The 26,326-nt window shown below is 43.3% G+C and overlaps 1 protein-coding gene and 1 pseudogene across 1 annotated transcript; one reads left to right on the plus strand and one right to left on the minus strand.

Moving 5' to 3' along the window:
- The first annotated feature begins 9,646 nt into the window (after positions 1-9,646).
- On the plus strand, positions 9,647-11,834 carry LOC136530952 (non-specific lipid-transfer protein EPAD1-like). Its single transcript, XM_066523661.1, has 3 exons — positions 9,647-10,123; positions 10,869-11,045; positions 11,134-11,834. The coding sequence occupies exons 1-3, from the start codon at positions 9,754-9,756 to the stop codon at positions 11,262-11,264; spliced, it is 678 nt and encodes a 225-aa protein (XP_066379758.1). The 5' UTR covers positions 9,647-9,753; the 3' UTR covers positions 11,265-11,834.
- Positions 11,835-12,408: 574 nt separating this feature from the next.
- Positions 12,409-26,063, minus strand: LOC136530953 (uncharacterized; annotated as a pseudogene).
- Between the last annotated feature and the right edge of the window lie 263 nt (positions 26,064-26,326).

Here is a 26,326-nt window from a genome sequence, read left to right on the forward strand (position 1 = left end):
GATTTCGAGTTTGCCTCGGCCTACAGGACTAGTCTGCCTTAAACTGGTCACCCAGGATGCATCCGGACTCTGTTTTCGACGATCCACATATGGATGGAAAGATAATTTGATAAGGAAGCCAATCCAAGTGGTCTCACATCAAAAGCTCTTCGAAATCAACAGTAATCATCAAAACAAGTCAGCATCCAGAATCTGCCAGGGTGCTGCGACACCGTCTTTTGGTCCGTTGGACCATGTATCGTGTTTGGGCCCATTAGGAGGTGCATCCAGGGTAGGCGACGACCCTAAGACCTTTATAATCATACGTCGCTGCCATCATTAGGTTTTGGGGTTTTGTTTAGATTATTCTATCAAGAACAGTTTCGTCATTCATCGGTTTGTGAGCCCCAAACTTTGAGAGATTAATCATTCATCTGCAATTTGGTTGTGTTCTTTCTTTTTCTTGCTTGTGTTTTTTGTTGTGCTGGCAGGGATTCGCCTTCTTGATGAGGTCAACCTGGTCCAAGACTCGGTTGATAACCAGAGGAGTTGTGGTGCTAAGATTGTAGGGTTCGATCTTTTGATCTAAAGTCGGATCGGTGTGTCATTCTCCGCCACAACGATAGTTACCTCTACCTGACAGAAGATCGGGATCCCCATTCCCATTAAGTGGTGTGTCTGGTTCCTTGTTTGTGTTGCTATTTCCATCCACCATACTTGTTTTTCACACACCTATCACCTTTCTATCCACCATACTTTTGTCACACGCCTGGTACTTGGAACATTTTAGACCAGCAACGAGAACAAGTACTTTGGACTATAATTCAGCATTACTTTTTGTTACTGACTTATGTGCCATATATACATATTACTCTTTGTTTGTCTTCCAAGCTCCACAAATTCTTTAGATCAGTACAGAAAAAGGGCTTTGCAATCTCGGTACCACTGCCTCACAGGTATCACAAACCAGCCGCTAGTTGTACCACCCACTGCTTGCATTGGTAAGAACTTTATAAGAGCTTGGTAAGATGCTTCCACATGCTATGAAAAGTGACACCACTGCAACCACGTAGTCACTTGGTAGGGATAACTTTCACCGTTTGTTCCTGTTTTTGTGTTTACCATGGCAGGAGGTGAACAGACTAGAGATAACAATCATAAGGGTTTCAACGAGTGTGTCAGCCAAGAGCAACAACAAGCTGTTGTTGTGGATGCCCAAAAAAGAATGAATGAGACCGTTAGGAAGGCCATCACTGACGCACTCATTGAACTCAACATTGGCAACAACATGGAGAGATTGGACAAACAAATTTCCACGCTAACCGACAAGGTTACTAAGTTGGAAACCTTGGTGGCGGTCAACAACAATGACATCTCTAGCAGCAACACCGATGGTCTCTTGCTAGAAGACACGGTGCATAATGCCGCTAGAAACATAGATCGAGCAGCCTTCCGACAAGCAAGACTACGACGATGTCTTTGCCACAACACGATAGGTATGGGTGGTGTCCACCACCATCAAGGTAATAATCACCGTGTACCCGATGATCCTTATGCTAAGATTAAGTTCACAATACCATCTTTTTTGGGTCATTATGATGCTGAGGGATATCTTGATTGGGAGATGATAGTAGAACAAAAGTTTAGCGCCCACCTTGTGCCTGAGCATCATAGAGTTCGACAAGCTACTAGTGAGTTTAAGGATTTTGCCATTATTTGGTGGAATGGGCTAGCTACACAGGATGCTTTACCTGGTACATGGGAAGAACTTAAGGTAGCTATGCGTGATCGCTTTGTTCCTCCTTCTTATCATAGAGACTTGCGTAAGAAATTGATGCGTTTAGAACAAGGAGATAAATCTGTACAGGATTACTATGGTGAGCTCCAAAAGGGATTGATGCGTTGTAGTGTTGTGGAGGGGAACGAAGATGCCATATGTCGTTTTTATTCGGGTTTGAGGCTGAGATTTAGGACATTGTTGATTATAAAGAATTTAACACTGTCAACCAGTTGTTTTAGTTTGCTATGCTTGTAGAAAAGGAATTGCAGGGGCGTGAACAGCAGAGCAAGAGCAAGGTCAGCACCACCACATACACGCCACGCTCGGCACCATCTTTGGGGCTGACCAAGCCAACCACTTTTTGGGCACCTCCACCAGCGAGCAAGCGACCAACAGCCTCTGGAGTTTCCGCTACACCTAAGGCACCTTCCACACGACCTTCAGATTCAGGTAAAAATTCTTTGCAGGTGCCTACCAAGAGTTCCTCATCTGTTGCATCGATAGGACGCACTTTGGGCATTCAGTGCCACCGCTGCCATGGCATTGGCCATGTGTAGAAGGACTGCCCAAGTCAGCGAACATATATTGCTATAGAAGATGGTTACATCAGCACCTCTAACATTGAGGATGAAGAAGACCAAGATGCAGATGAGGAAGATGGTAAAGTCCTTGGTGATGAGGCCATGGTGGCCTATAGGAGCATCATTGTACAATGGGTGCTTAGCTCACAAGTCCAGCAACCTGAGAAGCTACAACGCCATAATTTGTTCCAGATTTTCTTTGTCATCAGCGATCGTCGCGCACGTGTCATTATTGATGGAGGTAGCTGCAACAATTTGGTGAGTTATGATTTGGTCAAGAAGCTTGGCTTGACCACACGCCCACACCTACGTCCATACCATATTCAGTGGCTCAATGATTCAGCTAAAGCAAAGGTAACACAAACTTGCAGAGTATCATTTATGACTATGTTTCACACATGAATAATGGATAATGGATCAGAGTTCATGTGTGGACACACATGAATAATGGATCAGCACATTATTAGTTGATGACTATGTTTCACAAGTCATAGACATGGAGATGTGAAACTAATAATGTGGGCACATGTATGACATGGGGCTAGACTGACCCAACGTGAGATGTCGTTATTATCTCTATTCACATCAAGTACGTTATGTCCTTAGACCTGAGATTGTTGTATGTATTCAAGATGTTAAATGACCTACTCAGGGACTATCAAACGCTACTCCATAATAGGGTAGTTATAAAAGTGGTTTTTGGGTTTGTCAGGAAACATGCTATGAGACATACACAATCAAGATGGAATTTGCCCCTCTCTATATATGAGAGAGAAATCACTGGATCACTCTAATGATTAGATCAAGAAATGCATGGCCGTGCTTGGGTTAAGTGTTAACCTATGAGTTGGACCAAATATCATGAGGCAAGGGAATAACAAGTATGTGGTTTTGTGGTGGTTCGTCTGATATGATCTTTGCATATGCATAGGAGTTGATATGCCTTGCTAGAGGCCGCTATCAACTAATGGCCAAGTAGGAGTACTCGGGCCATGTCTATGTGTGTGTGAACCCATAGGGTCGCACACTTAAGGGGCTGGAAGCCTAGTTCGGATTGGATCTGAATTAGACAAGGCTTAGGGTTACTAATGGGCCTCCAACTCGGGAGCTCATTAGGGACGCCTATAAATATGTGGGGTGGGGCAACGGGGCAAATCAATCCATGCCTTTTGGCAGCCGCCGCCGCCCATCCCACGCCCGCATCTACTGCTCCTCGTAGACCTAGCAGTCCAGAGGCACAACGCTTCCTCCCTGTACGTGTTGATACCTCAGAGGTGTTGCATCTGGAGCACAAGGACGAACCGCACAAAGAGGATGGACAGATGACCTCGCAACTGCACGGCACTGCTACGACGCGTTCGACTACATCGAGTCGCTTCTGCTGCACCTGCACGTCTAGTGGTAATCCCATGATCTATAACTAGTAGTAGATCCTGGTTTATGAGGTTGAAATTTTTATTTTTCTGCTAGCATAGCATCCTCATAACCCTTTAGTGGTATCAGAGCCGTTACAGCGTCGTTATAGGTTTGGATGAGTGCGTATGGAGATATGCGCGGTTGTAGATGAGTCTCTGATCATGGTTCGTGATTTTACCGTGTTGGTCTTGTAACGATCTACTCGTACCGGTCAGAATTCCGCCATCCGAGTTAAGTGATACATGTAAATCCAGTCATGGCAAGATGGAGATCAATCAGATTGATCGAATCAAACCTAGGTCAAGTGCCGAGCACATGTGATGCACAACGGTGATAGATTGGATCTACTGTCGGGCGCCGGGGTGTAAGAAAAGTGTTGTTCGGTAAAACAACCATTACTTTTGCATACGACCTCGGATTGAGACGAATTCTATATGAAAATTGTAGAGACATGTGAGGCTTTTAACTTCGTCTGATGGGCTTTTAACTTCGTTTGATTTTGAATCATACGAGACATGTGAGGCTTGTCTGCTGGGCAAGATGACCAAGACGCCTTTCATAGGTTTTCCTGAGAGGGCGGCAGACTTGCTGGAACTCATACATACTGATGTATGCAGACCAATGAGTACGATAGCAAGAGGCGGATTCCAATACTTCATAACCTTCATTGATGATTTTAGTAGATATGGCTATGTCTACTTAATGAAACATAAGTCTGAGACATTTGAAAAGTTCAAGGAGTTTCAGAGTGAAGTAGAGAATCAACGTGGCAAGAAAATTAAGGCTTTGCGATCTGATCGTGGAGGCAAATATTTGAGCCATGAGTTTAGCAATCATCTAAAGAGTTGTAGAATTGTTCCACGGCTTACACCACCTGGAACGCCTTAGAGAAATGACATGTCCGAGCGACATAATCAGACTTTGTTGGACATGGTTCGATCTATGATGAGCCAGTCAGACCTACCGTTATCATTTTGGGGATATGCTCTTCTAAGTCAGTAGTTAAGACACCATATGAGATGTGGACTGGTAAGAGTCCCAATTTGTCTTTTCTAAAAATTTGGGGTTGTGAAGTTTATGTCAAACGACTTATGACAGATAAACAAACACCCAAATCAGACAAATGTTTTTTCATGGGATATCCGAAGGAAACTTTAGGGTATTACTTCTACAACCGATCAGAGGGCAAAGTGTTTGTTGCTCGAAACGGTGTTTTCTTAGAGAAAGAGTTTCTCAAAAGAGAGAAAAGTGGACAGAAGGTGTATCTTGAAGAAGTTCAAGATGAGCCAGTTGGGAAGGACTCTATGAGTGATACTAATGTAGCAGAACTAGTTGAGATACCCGTGGCAATAGAAACACCGCCACAACCACGAAGATCAGCAAGAATCCATGAGTTGCGTGGGGATTTGTTATTGTTAGACGATGACGAACCTACGACTTATGCGGAAGCAATGATGGACTCAGATTCCGAGAAATGGCAAAGTGCCATGAGATCCAAGATAGATTCCATGGGAAACAATCAAGTTTGGAACTTGGTTGACCCGCCTGATGGGGTTAGACCCATAGAGTGCAAATGGATCTATAAAAAGAAAAAGGATATGGATGGAAACGTTCACATCTATAAAGCTCGACTTGTTGCAAAGGGTTTTCGGCAAGTTCAAGGAATTGACTACGACGAGACTTTCTCGCCGGTAGCGATGCTTAAATCTATCCGGATCATTCTAGCAATAGCTGCTTATTTTGATTATGAGATATGGCAGATGGATGTTAAAATAGCTTTTCTAAATGGAAATTTGGATGAGGACGTGTATATGATATAGCCCGAAGGTTTTGTTGATCCAAACAATGCTGGAAAAATATGCAAGCTTCAGAAATCCATTTATGGGTTAAAGCAAGCATCTCGGAGTTGGAACATTCATTTTGATGAAGTGGTCAAAGGGTTTGGCTTCCATCAGAATGAAGAAGAACCTTGTGTTTACAAGAAGGAAAGTGGGAGCGCTGTTGTATTTTTTATCTTGTATGTGGATGACATATTATTGATTGAGAATGACATTCCTATGTTGCAATCCGTAAAGACTTCATTGAATAATAGTTTTTCTATGAAGGATTTAGGAGAAGCAGCATATATTTTGGGCATCAAGATCTATAGAGATAGATCAAAGAGGCTTATAGGATTAAGCCAAGATACGTACATTGACAAGGTGTTGAAACGATTCAACATGGAACAGTCCAAGAAAGGGTTCTTGCCTATGTCACATGGTATGCGCTTTAGCGATAAACAGTGTCCTTCGACAGCTGATGAGCGGAAGCGCATGAGTAAGGTTCCATATGCCTCGGCAGTTGGTTCCATCATGTACGCCATGATATGTACTCGCCCAGATGCCTCATGTGCTCTAAGTGTTGCGAGTAGGTACCAAGCTGATCCAGGAGAGAGTCACTGGACACTTGTTAAAAACATTCTTAAGTACTTGAGAAGGACTAAAGATGTGTTCCTAATCTATGGAGGTGAGGAGGAGCTCGTTGTAAATGGTTACACCGATGCTAGCTTCCAAACTGACATGGATGATTCACAGTCTCAATCAGGTTTTGTATTCACAATAAATGGTGGTGCTGTAAGTTGGAAAAGTTCCAAGCAGGAGACGGTGACCGATTCTACAACAGAGGTCGAGTACATTGTAGTTTCTAGAGCTGCGAAGGAAGGTGTTTGGATGAGGAGGTTCCTCATTGAACTTGGTGTGTTTTCGAATATGTTCAGCCCATTGAATCTACATTGTGACAACAATGGGGCAATTGCGCAGGCTAAGGAGCCAAGGAATCACCAAAAGAGCAAACATGTACTGTGGAAATTTCACCTCATTCGAGAGTTTGTTAGACGAGATGAGATCAAGATGTGCAAGATACACATAGATTTGAATGTTGTAGATCCTTTGACAAAGGCTCTTCCACAGCCTAAGCATGAGGCGCACATAAGAGCTATGGGTATTAGATATCTTCGAGATTAACTCTAGTGCAAGTGGGAGATTGTTAGGAGTATGCCCTAGAGATAATCATAGAGATGATTATATTGCCTTGTATCCATGATATATTATGAGTTCATTGAATTTCCATTAAAGACAACCTGTATCGATTAGCAATTATGTGAATTGTTTGTGAAACTCTTTTACTTGAATGGTTATTTTAATGTTGTCCCTGGTCAGAGTTCATGTGTGGACACACATGAATAATGGATCAGCACATTATTAGTTGATGACTATGTTTCACAGGTCATAGACATGGAGATGTGAAACTAATAATGTGGGCACATGTATGACATGGGGCTGGACTGACCCAATGTGAGATGTCGTTATTATCTCTATTCACATCAAGTATGTTATGTCCTTAGACCTGAGATTGTTGTATGTATTCAAGATGTGAAATGACCTACTCAGGGACTATCAAACGCTACTCCATAATAGGGTAGTTATAAAGGTGGTCTTCGGGTTTGTCGGGAAACATGCTATGAGACATAGACAATCAAGATGGAATTTGCCCCCTCTCTATATATGAGAGAGAAATCACTGGATCACTCTAATGATTAGATCAAGAAATGCATGGCCGTGCTTGGGTTAAGTGTTAACCTATGATTTGGACCAAATATCGTGAGGCAAGGGAATAACAAGTATGTGGTTTTGTGGTGGTTCGTCTGATATGATCTTTGCGTACGCATAGGAGTTGACATGCCTTGCTAGAGGTCGCTATCAACTAATGGCCGAGTAGGAGTACTCGGGCCATGTCTATGTGTGCGTGAACCCATAGGGTCGCACGCTTAAGGGGCTGGAAGCCTAGTTCGGATTGGATCCGAATTAGACAAGGCTTAGGGTTACTAATGGGCCTCCAACTCGGGAGCTCATTAGGGACGCCTATAAATATGTGGGGTGGGGCAATGGGGCAAATCAATCCATGCCTTTTGGCAGCCGCCGCCGTCCATCCCACGCCCGCATCTGCTGCTCCTCGTAGACCTAGCAGTCTGGAGGTGCAACGCTTCCTCCCTGTACGTGTGGATACCTCGGAGGTGCTGCATCTGGAGCACAAGGATGAACCGCACGAAGGGGACGGACGAACGAATGACCTCGCAACTGCACGGCACTGCTATGACGCGTTCGACTACATTGAGTCGCTTCTGCTGCACCTGCACGTCTAGTGGTAATCCCGTGATCTATAACTAGCAGTAGATCCTGGTTTATGAGGTCGAAATTTTTATTTTCTGGCTAGCATAGCATCCTCATAACCCTTCAGTATTCTACTCCTCCATAGGCTCAGGGGCTACTGTCGGGTATCAATATTAGGGATACCCAAAGCAAGAAAGTCAACACCCATGTCGATCTCCCCAGATGGCCCGAGATGCATTAAAGGACTCGCCTAACCCCTGGAGAGCGGGCTTCGCCTCGCCTGACCCTAGGATCACAGGATCCGCCTCACCCGACTCCTAGAGTACGGGGTCCGTCTCGACCGACCTCAGGGTCATGGGCTCCGCCTTGCCCGACCACATGGGGCAGGCTCCACCTCGCCCAGCCCTAGGGTCACGAGCTCCACCTCGCCTGACCTTAGGATCACGGGCTCTGCCTTGCCCGACTACAGGGGGCGGGCTCCGCCTCGCTCGACCACAAGGAGCAGGCTTCGCCTTGCTCAACCCCTTAGGCGCGACTCCCGTCTCGCCCGACGGAGGTCCATACCACCGCCAACCACTCTAGGTCCAAGCATATGGGCCTAGGTCAAAGTTCTGACACTAGGGGGTAGGCAGGCACACCTCGATGTAACACGTGACCAAGATAGGCCATACCAGGGAGCTCACATTTAGAACAGTGCTGGGCGGCCGGTGCTGTTCTACCTAATCCCTGCACGGACATCGATGGGAGCGTCAGTTGACCACACCATCCGCAAGGATAGGTTGGACCGCCATGACCAGCAGATGATGTCGACGCATGGCACCAGTGATGAACAGGGCCACGATTTGGAGCCGTCCATGTTGACATCTACAGGACCGACGAGACCCGCATATAGGAGATGAAAGGTGGTGCGGCCTGGAGGACCTTTCTCTTCCTTGATCTTTCTCCTTTCTTCCTCTGAAAACCTGCTCCATCCCTTCGCCTATGAAAGGGGAAGCAGGACGCACCATGAAGGGCATGGCTGAATATGTCTAAGCACAGCTAACACGCCTCGACACGCCTTAGCAGAACACGTTCGCTTCTTCCTCCAGAGACTTGGGACCTCCTTCCTCTCTCGCTTGTTTGTAACCCCTACTATAAACCAAGTGCCGGTAACACGAGCAACATCAAACTGGACGTAGGGACATTCAGCCCAAACCAGTATAAATCCTTGTGTCTTCCGAGCACACCATCCGAGCTAGACGCGTAAATACAAATTTACTCGTCGGTGGTCCGAAACACCGACACAAGAGCTAATTGCAAGCTAGCTAAAAATTAGCCAAAATTAGCTCTAGTGCATCCAAATGGGAGAGTCAATAAGTGGGATAATTTTTTAGCCGAGTCTTCAACTAGTTATTAACTAATTAGCTAGAGAACCATATCTAATTTAGGCAAAATTTTGAGCCCCAACTAATAATTAGTCATGAATATCAAACAGGCCCTCTAAGTATATAAGTATAATAAGAAGGGAACAAAGGAAGGATAAAGTATAATAAAATAATAACTAGGAAATGATTAAAGAAGAAAATGAAATAGAAGGAAAGAGAAAGAGCGAGTATGGGCCGCTTCTGGGCCGCCAGCAGGCTGCGCGCCCATCGTTCCCAGCCTCCCAGGTGCGTTCTGCCGTGCTGCGCTGGCGACAGAACTCGAGCGCGGTACATATAGCCTGACAGCCTAACCGTCGGCTCCGCCACGGGCACTTCATCTTACGCCACAAGGCAAAGGCCACGAGCAATTGCCCGCCGGTGCGCTTTTCTTCTTCCCACGCGGCCACGCCCCCTCTCCCCCGCCACGAGACGAGATTCGAGAGGCGATGGCTCGGGTCCAGGCCTTCGTCGCAGTCGCCGTGCTCGCCGCAGTCCTCTCCGCTGCGGGCGCGGAAGCTGCTGCATCGACGGCGTGCGACGCCCCCCTCCACGCGACGCTCATCGTTCACATGTGCCCGCTGATCGTACCTGGAGCCCCGGGGCGCGACTGCTGCCACGTCGTGCTGCTAGCAGCTGAGCATGGAGGACTTCCATGCCTCTGCATGGTGGCCGCCACCCCGCGGTTCCTCGTGTCTGGCATCCGGCTCGAGGACGTCATCGCCTGGCACCGGAGCTGTCGGGGCGACGGGATGGCGACTCCGGGCTTCGAGGCAGCGGCGTGCTCAGCCTTATCACCACCACCACCGCCAGCGAGAGGTACGACGTCTTCCTTGCTAGCACGCGCGCGCACACACGGACACGCGCTCGCCACGCGCACTGCGACGCGACGAGCGGAGCACGAGCGACGCCACGGCGTCGTGCGCTCGAGGACCGAGCGCGCGCGTTCGGGGCTCTAACGCACGACTTCGTGGCGTGGCTCGTGCTCCGCGCGTCGCGTCGCAGTGCGCGTGCCGAGCGCGCGTGCATCTGCAGCACGCTCGCGCGAACGGAGCATTTCATCGAACACCCTTAGTGCGCAACTCTGGTATTCCTTTTGGTGGTGGTGTTGTCTCGTGCCTGGTGTGAGGCAGCCATGTTTTACTTTTTCTGTTCGTCTTGTAAAGTTTAGTTTCCTGGATGGCGATGATCTCGTGATGAACTTCAAATGGTAACGGCATCTGCAGTTAATGATCGACATCTATATGAGCTTCCTGTTCTTGTGTATTCTTTGCATGTACCATCCCTTCTTGTTGTGTTTATTGTTGGCTAGATCCAAACTGATGATCTTTTAGAGGCGTAGTTTGGTCTAAAGCAACCCAGTAGTTGCTTGGATGCGTGATGGCTGATAATCTCGTTTCAGAACTTGAGTAGTAATGAAATTGTTAGTAGTTACGAGTATGTAGATCTAATCAACATGTTATATAAAAGTGGCTGGGTGGAAATCATCTTTCAAGCATTGCAAATTAAGTACTGTTTATCATTCTAACACTCGGTTCCTATTTAATTGATGCCAACTCGGCAGCACTGCCAGCAACGGCGGAGAAGCAGCTAGTGGCAGCATCGACCACACCAATGCAGCCTGCGGTTCTCTCAGCTGAACAATGGCCCTGGTACGGCTATGTGATCATCATCGCTGTCGCCGGAGCGTTTCTGTTCGCAGCCATAGCGCTGTGCGCTTGCATCGGCTCCCGTTGTTTAGGTATGTGCAGGTGTTGTAATCTGACAGTGTTTTATACTTTGTTCCATATCAACTAGCACACTGACTGACACTGTATATTGTGCTTTAGCTCGATTGGGACCGACCATCTATTGGCTCTTTGAGCTGCTGATGCGTCTGAGAGAGAACGCTCCTCCGGCAGCCGGCGGGCAACTGCCGCAACCCTTGCCTCGGGAACCTCCAAGACTCCATCGCATATGATTTGCCTGCAGACCTTCACATAGTTGAGACTGAGACATCTATGTTGTTGATGACTTCCTGCTGTCGTGTGATTTCAAACACAATTTATCTGTGCCATGGCAAAGTTGGCATCTCATAGATCTATAGACCTCCGGTTACTCGTTGTGTCTTGACCTTTTATGTCTTGGTGTGCAGTAGTAACTAGATATTGTTTGCACTAAAAAAGTAACTAGAGCTTCTCTTGGAGTTTATGAGTGTTCTCCTTTTGATAATCTATTTTGCATACTGCTGGAATCCTTAAAAATACAATATCTAGTTACTTCAGATTTGAAGAGCAGTTGAGATATTTGCATACTGCTGAATCATTGAAAATACACTTCATATGTGAAAAGACAAACTTCTCTTCAAATCTGAAGTTGAGATTGGACTGAGAATATTCTGATAAGCTGATCTTTCAGTGCATTGTTGCAGGCTTTATTCCTTTATAAATGGTGATATGCGCAATTTTTTTCTCCTCTCCAATCGTCTCACTGAGAGGAAACTGAGGGGGTCTTGACCATCAGTGTCATATTGACAGCTAGAACTACATAACAAAAATTAAAAGAAAAATGATATAAGTATATCTAAGCTACGGAGAATGGAAGAAAGACGTTTCTGAAACTATGTCAAGTGCGTTGCTGTCATAGAAATCAGTCATCGTCTAAATGTCAGTCAGTTGTTTCTGATATGCATTTTAATTTTCACTCGTTTTCTAGTCTCTTCTGGTGACTACGGTGTTGGTTAGTTTGTTCAGACTACTGAGCTCACCTGAAGGTTGTTAGACTTGCTCATCATTTTTTTTGGATTCTTGATGATTCTTTTTCTTTCTAATTTTCTTTTCTTCTGGAAAAGGAAAATTTGCACCTATACCAGTCATGAATTTCAGACATAAGAGTTGAAAGCAACTAATTGGTTCATACTAACTAATCTTCATTTTTATTTGATCTGGAATCTGAAAATCTGTAACTTGCATCTGTATAAAGTAGATACTTGTGAGCATTTTCATCTAAAAAGGCCTTAGTGTCCTTACAATGCTTCTGACTACATTTCGACTTTCTAGCTGTGCTTCTGATCACGGATGATGATGCTTTAATTCCTGCATACAGTATGAGGACGCCCAGATAACTCATAAATCAAAGCTGTCGAAGAAACTTCTGTTTAAAAACAACACTGCTGAAAAAGCAAGCATATCAGATACATACATGAGAATGAACTGCATAAAATGATTCTTTTAAAAAAATAAGAGAAAATACACAACAAAAATATCTAATATGTTCATCTACAATAAGCCTGACAATATATACATGCTTGTTGGTGTCAATTAACACCGACAAGTATAGTACAACGCCCTACTTTCAGACAGCCTAAGCTGCTCTTTCATTGTCCACAATTCCCACAACCACTGCCTCCTCTCTACCCGTTCTTAGTCTCCTTCCTTTCTGAAGCTCTGGGTGAATTTGTCCAGGAAGAGACACAACTACATAATCACGCCTGAAGATAACCTATTTGTCCAGCTTTAGATTGTCGCAAAGATGGCCAAGCTCAGGCCTTGCCTTCATCCATGATGTAAATGTTGCTTCGCATGATCTTGTGCTGTATAGGTAGGACCTGAAGGTGATCAGAAAGAAGTAACGCCTGCGACACAAGAATTTGATATGAATCAATACCAGGTGAAAAACAAATAAACATATTTAAGCGGTTATTTGTGCATTTGGGAATATGAGGTAAGACATTGATTAACATACAATACCTAGCATGGTGCCAGAGTTAAACAAGGCACTACAGTACATATAAAATTACCTTTTAAGTCTTTCTTTCCTATAAAATAGGGATTCTAAAAAAAATCACCTTATCAACATCCTAGAGACCTGGCTTGTGGATTTTATTTTTTTTCAAATTAGCATTTTTTTCACTATTTAGTCCCTTAGAAGCACACACATAACCACCAACGTGTTCAATACTCTAGCCAAACATCATGCTGGACTAAACAAACACGTATGTCTTCTTTTCCCTCCGCTTTATTTTCATTTTACGCTTATGTTTTCAGCAAGTAGTTTGTGAAGCAGGCCATTATAGAGCAAGCACGTTGTGACATGAATACAAGGCCTGATGAAAAGCGTCCTGATCCAGTCTGTTTTCAATGAATACAGAAGCAACCGAAGTTCTTTCTGATGTTAATAAATTTTCACAGGAGGTAACTATTTCACAAGAAGATTCTAAACACAGCACCATTGATTCGTTATCATGTGCTAACAGGAAGGGAAGGATTTTGAGTGTCAACCTCCCCTGGATCACATGTAAGGGCTTGTTTGGCTACACTCGTATCCGCGTCAATCCACTGATTTAGTTTCCACCCTAATCCATTCCAACACACGTGGATTGAGGTGGATACGAGAGCAGCCAAACAAGGCCTAACATGGGTTATATTGTTAATTTCATGATAGTTTAGTCAGCCCACTCAACACTCGTGGTAAGTTGTGGCTAGCTGACCGGTGGTTCTCTTGGCAACACGAGCACCGCATGTGTGGCATGGACGCATGGTTATGAGCATAATGTGGCTGGAATGTTGCTAGCTAACATTAATTGTTGGGATTCCTGGTAGATCAAAATGATCATATGTACCTGGATATAACTCCTCTAGTCCAAAAAAGGAAAAAGGACCAATATTTCTAGTTGCACAGTCAATTGTGTGTTTTCTTTGGCACTTCTCAAAATCACTGATTTTCCAGAAGTATAGATCAAAACTAGGCCCTATTTCATGGCAATGTATTGCACCACAAAATGATTGAACACTATCATTGTATGATTCCTTGAGGTACTGACTAACATATAATGGAAACATGTATGTTGAAGTGTTTGTGCTAAATAACAAGAATCATAATTGTTGGAAGAGAAATCATTTTATCACGAATTTAAGGTAAAGGAGCAATTATTTTTTTCATCAGGTGATACTAATGTGGATACTTTATCTTGAGAATTATCTATCAAGTGTGAACAAATAGAATACATGATGAATAAGAGAGGAGATTATGCATTCAAAAATGAACATCCTTCAGTTAAAACAAATTAAACACACCTCAAAGCTTTTGTACCCATATCAGTGAGATAAGAGTGTTCCTCATCGTCGTCGTCGTCGTCGTCATGTGAACAATCTTGCAGTGCTTTCCTGTAATGCATAATATCCTCCCGCAAATGACCAGCACCAGAACACCTTCAAGGGGGCAAATGGGAAATTAAGAAAATGTAGAACAATGTTAAGCTATCATCGATGAAACTCATCAAACTTGCAGTTAGTCCACAACTGTACTTAATTCGTTCATATAAAAGCACATCTCAAGTAGCAGAAATAACTCCACAATACCTGTCAATAACTGTGTCAACCTCTTCTTTGCTCTTGGGCCCATGTACCAACACTCTAGTAAGGTTTAATATGTCACGGTAGTCACCCTGCCTAAGTGCTATGTCAGTTTTAGTTTTGATGGACACATTTTTTGCAAGAGATGTTGATACAAAGTGTGTTTCTGCTGTTTCTTCCATAACAAACTTTGCATCTGCACCCAGTCCCAGGCAGATAATGGCCATTGCATAAGCAACACCACCATATCCAGTGTGTGAAATAAAGAGATAGTACCTAGCAGATCTGTGGAGAAGCAATAGTGAGTCTTGTATCCTGTAACTGAGCAATGCAACTCGCAAAATTATATAAACTTAAGAATTAGTGTACGTACTCATCGATTAATGATTGTATAGCATCTACATCAGCAGCTAATGCTTCTCTTTCCCTGGTTAGAGGGATTCTATTGTAGTCGATACAATAGCCCTTGTCTCTCAATGAGCTGTACACTTCAGCTGGTGTCATCACGTCCTCCCGATCTATGTGTTGCCAGTAACCTACCACACTACATTGGTTTGTGGCTGCATTAAATTCTTCTTGATGAAGCAGTAACCGACCACCTAGTTGTTTAACTTCAGAGAGTATATCCTCCTTTAGCCTTGTCTCTATGTTCTCTACCTGCACAGAAGATAGTTTAAGGATTGCCCCAAAAAGAATAAATGATTATTGGAAGAAAGCCTCTCACCATTGGACCACTAATGCCAACATGCTTCAAAGTATCAACAGGTTGATCTAATTCTCTCAAAACAAATGGCGATCCCTTGATGTAAACAACCACTTCCTCTCTAAGATCTGTGACAACCACCTTCTGCCCAATGCTTCTTCCGGTTGTGTCTTTAGAGCCCAGATATGACAGAACATCGCTTGCTCCATCAATAGTGGGTGTTGCCATGCTATACACACCATATCCATCCACCTGAAGCAGATATTCTAAAATTTATAACTATCCATTCCATTAATTGTCACTTCATTTCTAAATCAGGTTTAAGATTGGCAATTCCGGTAATTGGATCTCGTAGTTTGGTTGTAATAACCATCAATTTATGCTTTCAAAAGCTGCAAGCACAGAGGCAAAGAGGACCAGGCTAACTCTATCCCCATAATGGAAAACGTCATAGTGGTTACAGCTATAGTGCAGTTTTACTGAAAAGGAAACATTTATTAGTTAACTGGCACATTGAATGCACTATGGATATGAATTTTTTGCCCATTACTATGACTACATGGAATCATGGATAAAAACATACTTGTGCACTAGGGTTCAACAACCAAAGTGTCATAAAAGAACAAAAAACTAACAAATATTAACACAGAAGCTAAGCTGAATTCCATCTAAACAAATTACAAGTCATGTATCAACAACCGAATGTTATTATGACACCCAGTTACTTTAATATGAAACCTAACATAGAGATTCGGTCCTCAATTCAGAATTTAGCCATGAGCCAGCTGAAAGACTAATATTAGCACATGTAGTTGACATAACAAAAGCTAAAAAGATTGAAGAAACAATATATTTTGAGGAGAAATGGAGAATAGCATTCCTTTATTTGTAATAAAATACTACAAATGGTGAACTGGTTTGAAATATTTGTCCATCTGAAATTTCATGCCAAAGATATCAGCTAATCTAACGCTAAATCTAATGGGTAAGGAAGTTTAATAAATAACAAAAAAAACTCAGTTGGTTACAACTGACTAGGAAAGGAGACTACACAATATCATAAGCATCCAATGATCAAAGATCGAATGCAACAACTTTTAGGTAACACAGCAGTACCTTAAAAACATGAGGCGCACCCCGGAAATTCACACTGCTTGACCTCTTCTGTCCAGGAAAGAAGTACATTTTGAGTATTGATCCCTTTCCAAGAACAGAACCACTACGAGCTTTGACAATGGTTCCATTGTTACATCACCTTCTGGAGGTGGATATGTTGCTTTCTGCTCGTGCTGAAAATAGAAAATATGTTTTAGTTCCATAAAAGGTGCAAAAATTATTTTTTATGAGAATCAAGGAGTGTATTTACCGGCACAGTGAAAAACCGACCAGGTCGCAGTCTTATGCTCCATTTCATGGTTTGGATCTCTGGCCGCTGTTGCAACCATCCTTTAAATGAGATCTTTGTTTCTCCTTGTCCACAGAAACCATCAAATGCTTCGCTACCAAGGTATGCTGAAAATGCAATTAATTTGAGGTATCTCTCCAAATATTCAGCGCCACGATTTAATGCAACCCTCCTAACTCTAGGTTCAACATGTTGTTGATTAATTACTCTTGTGTACTTCAAAACAGCTTGCCGAATATTCTGCAAAGCTGAACATCTATCAATAACAGTATCCAAAGTTTGCCTACACTCAATTCCATTATCAACATAATCTTGTAATTTTTCGCAGCAGAAGGATGTCATTAATTCCAAATCCAGAATTTAGCTTTGTCAAAGTGCGAGGTTTCCATGATTCTGAAGTCAAGTGACCGTTGTGATCTGCTGTATCTCCTCCAGTTGAGTAAATAGCATCATCTTCATGGCCATATTGACAAACTGGGATTCTAATAGGCCTGCCATGATCGATTCGGAGTTTCAGCAAGCAAGCAATCACAGTTCCTGTAGTGTTCTGCCCCTGCCCATCTATAATCACCACAAAATAAATGTTTTAAGTTTTTGAAAACTCACGTAACTCAAGAGTCAATCCAGTAAAGATATGCAGTACCTGGCAATTGAATACGAAAGCAGTGTTCTTGCTAGCAGAAGTAACATTGAAGGCTATCGTGTCAAAGTCTGAACTTTTGGGAGCTTTACCATCAGTAATGGGCACTCGTGCATATTTGATCGGAAGGCCTTCACTCTCCAAATTTTTGTATACCTCCAACGGAGTCAGAACAGCTTCATATCTACATTTCCCATGTATCGAAGATCTCTCCATCGTCAGTTTCATGAATAAACCATTATCCTCCACCATATCGTTCCGCCTCGCGTAAAATGTCCTCCTTCAGCCGAGCCTCCATGCGTTCCACCCTAGCACGATCAATCCCCTGATAACGTGTATCAGTTAGAGCACTAAACCATTTCCCAGAGCATATGACATTCATATTAAGAAATAGTTCTCTTAAGCATGTTTAGATGTAATTATTAATAGTACACAAAACTAACAATATGAACAAATAGGTAACATTCTTTTCATAGGACCAGAATATGCTGAAGTCCTTTGGAGAGTTTTAAGACCAGTAGTTATATGAAACCTTTGCAGAATGAGGATAAAGAGCTTAGAGCAACTCCAACAGCTCGGCTATTCTTGTTTTGGAGGCTATTTAGAATTTGTATAGCAAAAGGTAGGCTCCAACAGATGTGCCATCTGGTTTTGTAAAATAGAAAGCTGGCTATCCCATGATTTTAGGTGGCCATATAAAGCCAACCATAGGCGCTTGATATCTGAAGATGAGAAATAGCAAGGCTATTGCAGGCCTCTTCTTTTTTGAGGAGTTTTCTATTTTACAAAATGGCTAAACTATGAAATTTGGCTAGTAATTTTAGCCAAACAGTTGGGGTTGCTCTTAGGTGTGTATCACATAAGCATGCTGTCATAACAAGAGAAAACAAAGAAATACCCATGCAATATAACTTTGAAAAAAATGATCTTATTAGCCCAAAAAAGTTACTCCCACCAGTCAACAGTAGTTAATGCTTACGAACAAAACAAACAAACTAAAACTATTTTTGTTCTTTCTTTATACTAAACGCTAACTATAGTTGGCTAGATGTAGTACAAGCAACATATTATTTGTCAAAAAATCCATTGAGGAAACTGAAAGTAGTACTTACCGTGTACTCCAGCATATTCTTGCAAGGTCTTTCCACTTCACGTAGCACAAATGGTTTTCCATTTATGTAGATAACAGGTTCTTCTCTCATATTATGCCACAGTACAGGTCGCCCTCCCTTGCTTGTACTGATGCACTGGATAACAGCTCGAATACCATCAACAGTAGGATTTGCAACACCGTAGACTGGAAACCCAGGTATTTCCCGAAAATTTGGTGCACCCTCCACCCTCTCAGGTAAATTAAGGCTGTGGTTGCCTGGGCAGTGGTCGCTTTTTAAAACAGTTAAACGCCCAAGAACTTCACCATTCCTCATGGCAGCAACAACATCCATATCTTGTGGACGCCCATTAGCAGACTCAACAATTTTGGTAAGAGGGGGTTTTGAACTTGAATAACCAAGAGCACCCATTGGATATCTTCTCAATAGCCTGAACAAATTTAAATGTCAAGAAATGAGCTTCCTTGTTATGTGGAATGATCATGGAACATGAGGCCGGAAGCAGAGAATAAAATTAAGTGATAGCATTAGATATAGTTTTCCTTTTCAATGACATTCTTGAAGGCTTCCTTGTTAAGTCAAACAATCATGTAGCAAGATGTTAGAAATGGAAAATAAAATTGATGGTAATTTTAGAAACAAAATAATCTATATGGCACTCTTGACTATCATCACAATACATCTTTGCCGGTGCCCATGTTTTAATCAGCAAGCAATGGAATAAATGGACTTTATATACTGGATAATATGTAGAGAGCAATATAATGAGCACGTTAAGCAAGTAATTGTGTGAAAACAAAAGTGGAAAGTTGCAATGTGTTCAGAATGATCAAATAGACACTTGTGCTTTGTACCTAAAGTGTCCTATTGTGGCTGTATCAAGCAGTTGCAGACCCTGCACAAATACACCATGCAAACTGCCATAAGCAGCTGTGTACAGTGTTACCATGAGATGGTGTCAGGTGTTGAGGTCCAACTTGGGGTACAGGGAATCCAATTCGGCAAACAAAAATTTGGACATGCCAAACACCACTACGAGTCCAACACAGAGTGCATAGAACAACTCTGCAACAATTATATGACTCAAGTGTCCAGGCAATACACCTGTCATATCTTGCCCATCACACTGCACCAGTTAAAAACAGTGGTCCCCGCCCTTGAATTGTAAAGTACCACTTCCATTTGTAGCTAAATATGCTGATGTTATGACAATACATCAAGGTTTCAGAGGCATTATCTTAGTGTATGCATAAGTCCTAATCCAAAAACAACCAAGCTAAGCATATCCACAGAAAAGATCAAATGGAAAAGAAACTGACGTAGATGCTATAATGTCAAAAATTGCGGAAAGATATACGGTAAACAGATGGAAGTGATAGTGATATCACTAAAATTATTACAGTATTTGTAAGCTCTCATGTGCAGATGAGCATTATCTACATTTTAAATAGTACCATCTGAAAACTGTTGGTCCTTAAGATGCAAAAGTAGCTCTTCCGCAATTTAGCACATAGCTATCTTGTGGCTTAGAAAGTAATTCTATTTGGAAAAATGGCAACATATATGTCGAAAAAAAAGAACTAAATATTTACAGTCAATGAGAGTTTCTGGAGTGCCCTTACTACACAAGATTGACCCAGACTTTCGCACATTCATTTTCCAAAATCCAGTGCACTGAATAATGGTTTAACATGTTTAGTTTCATTTAAGAATTACCTGCTTAAATCTGATAAGTGTTACCTGCTTAAATCTGATAAGTGTACCAACTTTCTGAGAGCAGGCCACAAGCAAAAGAATTATTGCGTTGGAGCCACAGATACAGATTAAGATTTTTGACAAATATGCTAATTCTACAGATTTAGGCCATGAACTAAAGATTTATACAACCAAAAATCCACGGCGCTGTTTGTGTTAATGATCATTATGACACTCATGTTTGAAATATGTAACTTTTTAACACAATGGCTTATGTCTTCCAACAGTTCTCACTGCCATCAAGAATAAAATCTGGCGCAAAGATCAATGTGTCATCTGGTGGAGGCTAGAGAACCTTCAAGACAAAATGTCTTGGTTGAAATATGGCAAAGTCTAGGAGGATAATGGGCAAGGTGAGAGCAGAATAAACTATGAGCATTCCACCGATGTGAAGCACCGCAAAATAGGAAAGGGTGTTGATTTTCAACAAACTAATCTCAGGAAGGAAACATTATTTGGACTACATACACTCTTACAAGCTGTATATACTGCTGACATTTGCTACAGTCAAGTTGCCATATCTCACCTTCGAAGAATGCTGTACAGTTCAGGCCTCGCTCTCATCCAATCAGAAAAAACTAACTTCTACTGATAATGTGTTTGGTGAGCAGAGTTCACCGAATGCACATAGACAGCAAAGCATATAAGGAAGTAATAACGTTCCAAGTACTCCACAAGAAGGAAAGTGATGCCTCCCGTTTCATCTCATCAGGTTGCCGAAGAATGTTATTGCGGTAAGTAGCATAGCTTCTTAGGTTCTGTTCACAATGAAAGGCAACCTAAGCAGAAATAAACTGCTAGTATTGTCTCCTAAATTGTTAGCATTCAGAGCATAAAATGATCTACCTGCATGGTGTCGCATTTGTCATAACTTTGTCAACTTGCCTTTGCCTTCGACACAGCCACCCTGCAAAAAAAAATAAAAAAAACCAAAAGTGGATACGCTCAGGAAAATTAAGAGAAAAAGGGAAAATAAAATAAAATAAAGAAATATAACATATTAAGGTTATTACTTCGGAGAACTCGGACTAAGCTCCTAATGACAGCATATTCTCCTCTGAGTTGATTCTTCTTCTGAGCTAGGCATATAAGCATCTCAATCATTTCCAGCATAGAAGACCCTTCTCCCATCGAACCTGTCCCTTGGGATACCTGCAGCACACAGAAAAGCCCAAACATCTCAAAAGTCCAAGTAACAGGCATGAATTATGAGCACAAAATGATACAATGTGCTTTACGTAGAATCAGTTGCCATCAGTTTGGTAATGCTAAAAGACCACATGACAGTTCCCAACACGACTGTCTGTGGTCATGCTACTGTGTCTCAATCAGATCTACAACAGAGAACAGAAGCAGGAACCAGAGTAAATTTGTTCTCACCTGAAGCTCCTGTCGGTTTAGGTAACCCAATTAGCTATAACCATACCAGTAGTTGTGTCCGTCCCCTCCCCATTTGGCAGTTAAACACAATTTCTGTTTCTATATCAACTTGAGAGATTCGACGTACCTGTTAAATGCAATGCAATTTTATGTTATGTAATAACCCGCTACAACAAGACAGCTTTGATGTAAAATCAAATTTGTGAACATTTCATAAATTGCAATATCTGAGTGTCTGCATAAAATGGCAACAGATTAACATGAGATAAGGATTTATCGCCCCTCTAATCTATAGTCTTTCTCCCATCGAGAAGAGGCTCTTATCATAGCCAAGTTGTTTGGGAAAGCCATTTGCTAGATTATTTCTTGGTTGATTCATAACACGACTAAGGCTACCTTTTACATAGGAGTCGTCTAAATAATTAGGAAACAGGAAGTTACCTAAGATATAGACAAGGACTCAGCTACAAAAATAGGACTTCGTCAATATAACAAACTAGGTAAGTGCTAATATGGCTTCCATAATGCTGCAGATATTTTCAACCTGCAAAATGTGTTCATATGGTGGAAAAACAGTCCAGGACCATTTTTCAACTTATAAGGATAGCTAAATACATAGAAATAGCGTGACTTACACACATATCTCAAAGCATCCAGGCAACATGGACCTCTGAAGGTCTAATTTTTTCCAGAAAAGGAGTATAGAAGATATTAGGAGCAGTGGGCAAGTTCAGCAGGCAAATTGTAAAACTAACCAGGTTTGTCAAAATCTCCTTCCTTTGGTGCTTTTTCATCAGTAATTGGAACACGTTCGTAGTCAACTAGGTACCCTTGATGTTGCAACTCCTCATAGACCTACAGAGGAATAATTTTTTTTCCTGAATAGGACTACATATGATAAAAGAATGATACCATAATAAATTATGCCATTACCCTCAAGTGGAGTCTTAACTGTATCATACTCAACTGATTCCCACTGATCCACCATCTGACCACTTGGCAGCTCATCAGTGACTAATATCTTATTCCCATACCTGCCATCAAATATTCCAGTACAATACACCTTCTAATAGTAATAAGGGAATTAAATACTTTGCATTGTAAGTTTGCAATTAATGTACCTTGAAGCTTCCTGAAGAATATCTTCCTTAAGGCGAAACTCCATTTGTTCCACTCTCTCCCGGTTAATTCCCTATATTAAAGAGATTCAGGATCACTAGTAGTTAAGAAAAAAAAAAAAAGAAAATGAGCAGTGAACTATGATAGCTTCATGTATCGGACTTTGCAATTTTTTGTTTGTGGGAGAAAAGTTTTGTCCCATGTTTCACTTTCCTAGGCTGAAAAACATACCAATATGTTTTGAAGTTCAGACTTAATAACAAGAACATGGCAATATTTTGCAAAAGAAAATAAAACTAATTTATCTATACAGACGTACCATGGATATAAGTTAGAACTCACAGGAAATCAATCTACGTAGCTGTAGCAAGTGTGCTGATATATCATGATTCCTCTAAAACATAGCAATATATTTGATTTGGTCCGAGTATTAGCATCATAATTTCCATGGTGGAGATTTGACAGGACCAGTACCTTGTGGTTTATGAGCTTTGTGTATTTCTAAAAAAATCAGTAACAACAATGTACGAGAAATAACTATGGAAGCCAGGAATCTAAGCTAACCGTGTATTCAAGATTTGAGAAGGGCCTTTCAACATCTCGCAAAACAAAGGGTCGACCATTGATGTAGATAACCTGCATAGTATAGTGGAGAAAACAGACGTTATTGGATGCCATGCCATGAGACAGAGACAGAACACCCTGGTCCAGGGAGATGCTGATCTGCTCAGGAAAAAGGAAAGGCAAAAGTCACTTGAAATCAAAATGCATATTTCTAGAGACTCAATCGCTTTTCTAATTCTCTTTGCTGATTTGCCTCTAACAAGATGATGGTAACTTGATATATTCTATATATTTTCAAAGGTTTTGAAGCCATCGACATAATGTAGTCTAGCCTAGAAATCAGCGTTCTTACTGGTTCCTCCCGAAGACTATGCCATAGAATCCGGGTTTGCTTCCCTTTCTTGTGTGCTCCGATATGATTTAGCACATTAGCAATCCCTTCCATCGTGGGCATTGCAACACCATGAACACGCAGCGACCACCCAGCCTGAAGAAAATGGTGATAAAGAACGACTTTGTTAACCTTCAAGAAATTGTATAATAAGAAATTTTTAAGAATGGTAGGAAACCAAGGCTAGACAGCTTATTGAATTTGATTGGTCCCCATGGAAAAGGTAATTAGAGCAGTGCAAAAGCGATGATCATGCTTATTTAAAGTTTATGCATTCAGGCCAACATTATGGCAACAAGTGCTTCGCCAAATTGAACATGAAATTTTTATTTGTGCATATGTCTGCATGGAAAAATTAGTGTTTCTTTTTAGCTCTAAGAATATTGCGTCTCCATAGTACTGGTGAGATTTTACTGCAATAAGGGATGCAATGTGGGAATGTCTAATCCTTGTCTGATTGAAATAAACCATTAAATTTAACACTGGACATTACTAGTAGTGTTGGAACCACAATCATGTTTGCCTAGAATTTTACAGCGTACTAATACAATTTTATGCCAAGTAGTGTGTGGTTTTAAGTAACTGAGAAAAAATGTACATATGGAGGCGATTAAAAAATTAGCCAAGGTAGTGTATAATCAAAATGAGCATGAAGACCCGAACACTAAAGCATGCTCCACGAGTCAGAAGCAATGTTTAGATGCTTATTAGACAGATTGTGATTCTGGGGGGGGGGGGGAGGCCACGCCTGAAAATCAAACAGTTAACGCAGACGCGGCGCCTAACACCGCAGGGAAACATGCGCGAGGTAGAGACAAGGCAAGCAAATCGTTTCTCTTAGCCAGAGCAGAGAATGCCGGCGGGCCGGGGGATTGGAGAAGTTTCTCCGCGGCGCGCAACAGGGGAGTGGCTACTGATTCGGCTCCCCCGGTACCATCCCATCCATCCGGAGGAGAGGTGACGTGAGGTGAAGCGTTCGGAAACGCGAGACGTACTACGCAGGGCAGTACCAAGAGAATCCTCCGTCGAAGAGAGGCAGAGCAGCGAACCTGGCGGTAATTGGGCGCGCCGTCGATTTGCGGGGTGAGGCGCTTGTTCTGGCAGCCCGGGAAGTGGTCGCTCTTGAGGATGGTCTTCTTCCCCAGCACGGAGCCGCCCCTGCTGCTGATGACCTCCTCGGCGGCCGCGGCGGCCCGCACGTCCTCCGTCTCCCCGGCGTCCATCCTCGCGGCGGCGACGGCAGGCGACACCCACCACAGCAGCGGCCTGCTCCGTCCCCTGAATAATTCCGCGCGGGGGCGCCTGCCTCTGCTGGCTGCAGCGCGGTGGCAGGGCCGGGCGCGTGCGACGGCGGCCCAGGTGCGGAGGCGCGACGGCGAGGAGGAGCAGCAGGAGGAGCGAGCGCGAGGCGGTGGCGAGGAGGAGCAGCAGGAGGAGCGAGCGCGAGGCCGAGGCATATTCGGCTGGCGCCCGGTCTTATCCGACATCCCGGCGCGGGTGCGTGCGCCTCCCGTTGCCCGCGCTCGTTCAGCAGTGGCAGGGCAGGAGCCTGTGGCGTGCCCGCGCGTGCGGCACATGAAGCAAGCGCCCCCGCGATCCAAAGGAAAGCCGGCTGGACCCGATCTGATCTGTTGATCCGGGGCGTCCCGACGCGCCGTCGCGTCAGGGCCACCACAGAAAGGACACCCCGACACTACTGTAGTCATCTACTCCTACTCCTACGTAGGGACTGCTAGCGAGCAAGTACTAACCAATAGTCTCTGCACCGCGAGCTGCGACCCCCCTGAGTGTTACTTGTAGTGCGGTTGTATGCAACCAAACAGAAACAATCCCCATTCCTCTATCTATACGTCATTACGTCTAGTGCTTGTGCTTGGATTAACCATGGCGAGGATACATACGACCAAATGATGCTGCGTCCAGACCTACTCCGTACTAGCTTTTGCCATGTGGCGCCTGGCGCGCGCGCGCGTCTCGCGGCTCCGTCCGCTTGCGGCTTGCCTCGCCGAATGCGTGCTGCCAGCCGCGCCCCGCGCCCGGAATCCGCATATCCGACGCCGGAGCCCGGGGATGCCGTGGCGTGCGCGAGGCATATTCGGCTGGCGCCCGGTCTTATTATCCGACATCCCGGCGCGGGTGCGTTCCACATAGCAGGAGGAATTCCCATCCTGCACCAGGTGCAGCAAGTCCTGTGTGCCAGATGGTGCTGGATATAGATGCAACCCCTGCTCCAACACATCCTTCAAGTTCAAGTATGCACTGATCCCACAAATTTGATCATTTTTTGTGCTGATCACTAAGCTACAAGCATTATAGCCTGACCGCTCATCTGTTGTTTCTATAGTTCTAACTATCATCTGCTCACTGCCGACAGGTACAAAATTTGCTTCGTGGCCCTAGATGGCACCGATGAGGCTGAGATGATCTGCTTTGGAGATGTCGCGAGGCGCATGATTGGCAAGCCAGTCCAACAAGTTCTGAGGACGTCTCCAAATTCTAATGCATATCCAACAGATGTAACAAAGCTAGTTTCTCTTAGATTGTCTCCAATAACGCTACCCATCGCAAAAAATGCGTCGCGCACAGTATTTTGACAGCAAAAAACGAGCTCCAACGGAGT

The sequence above is a fragment of the Miscanthus floridulus genome, unplaced genomic scaffold (genome assembly GCF_019320115.1).
Source record: "Miscanthus floridulus cultivar M001 unplaced genomic scaffold, ASM1932011v1 fs_23_1_2, whole genome shotgun sequence".
In the NCBI taxonomy this organism is placed as follows: domain Eukaryota; kingdom Viridiplantae; phylum Streptophyta; class Magnoliopsida; order Poales; family Poaceae; genus Miscanthus; species Miscanthus floridulus.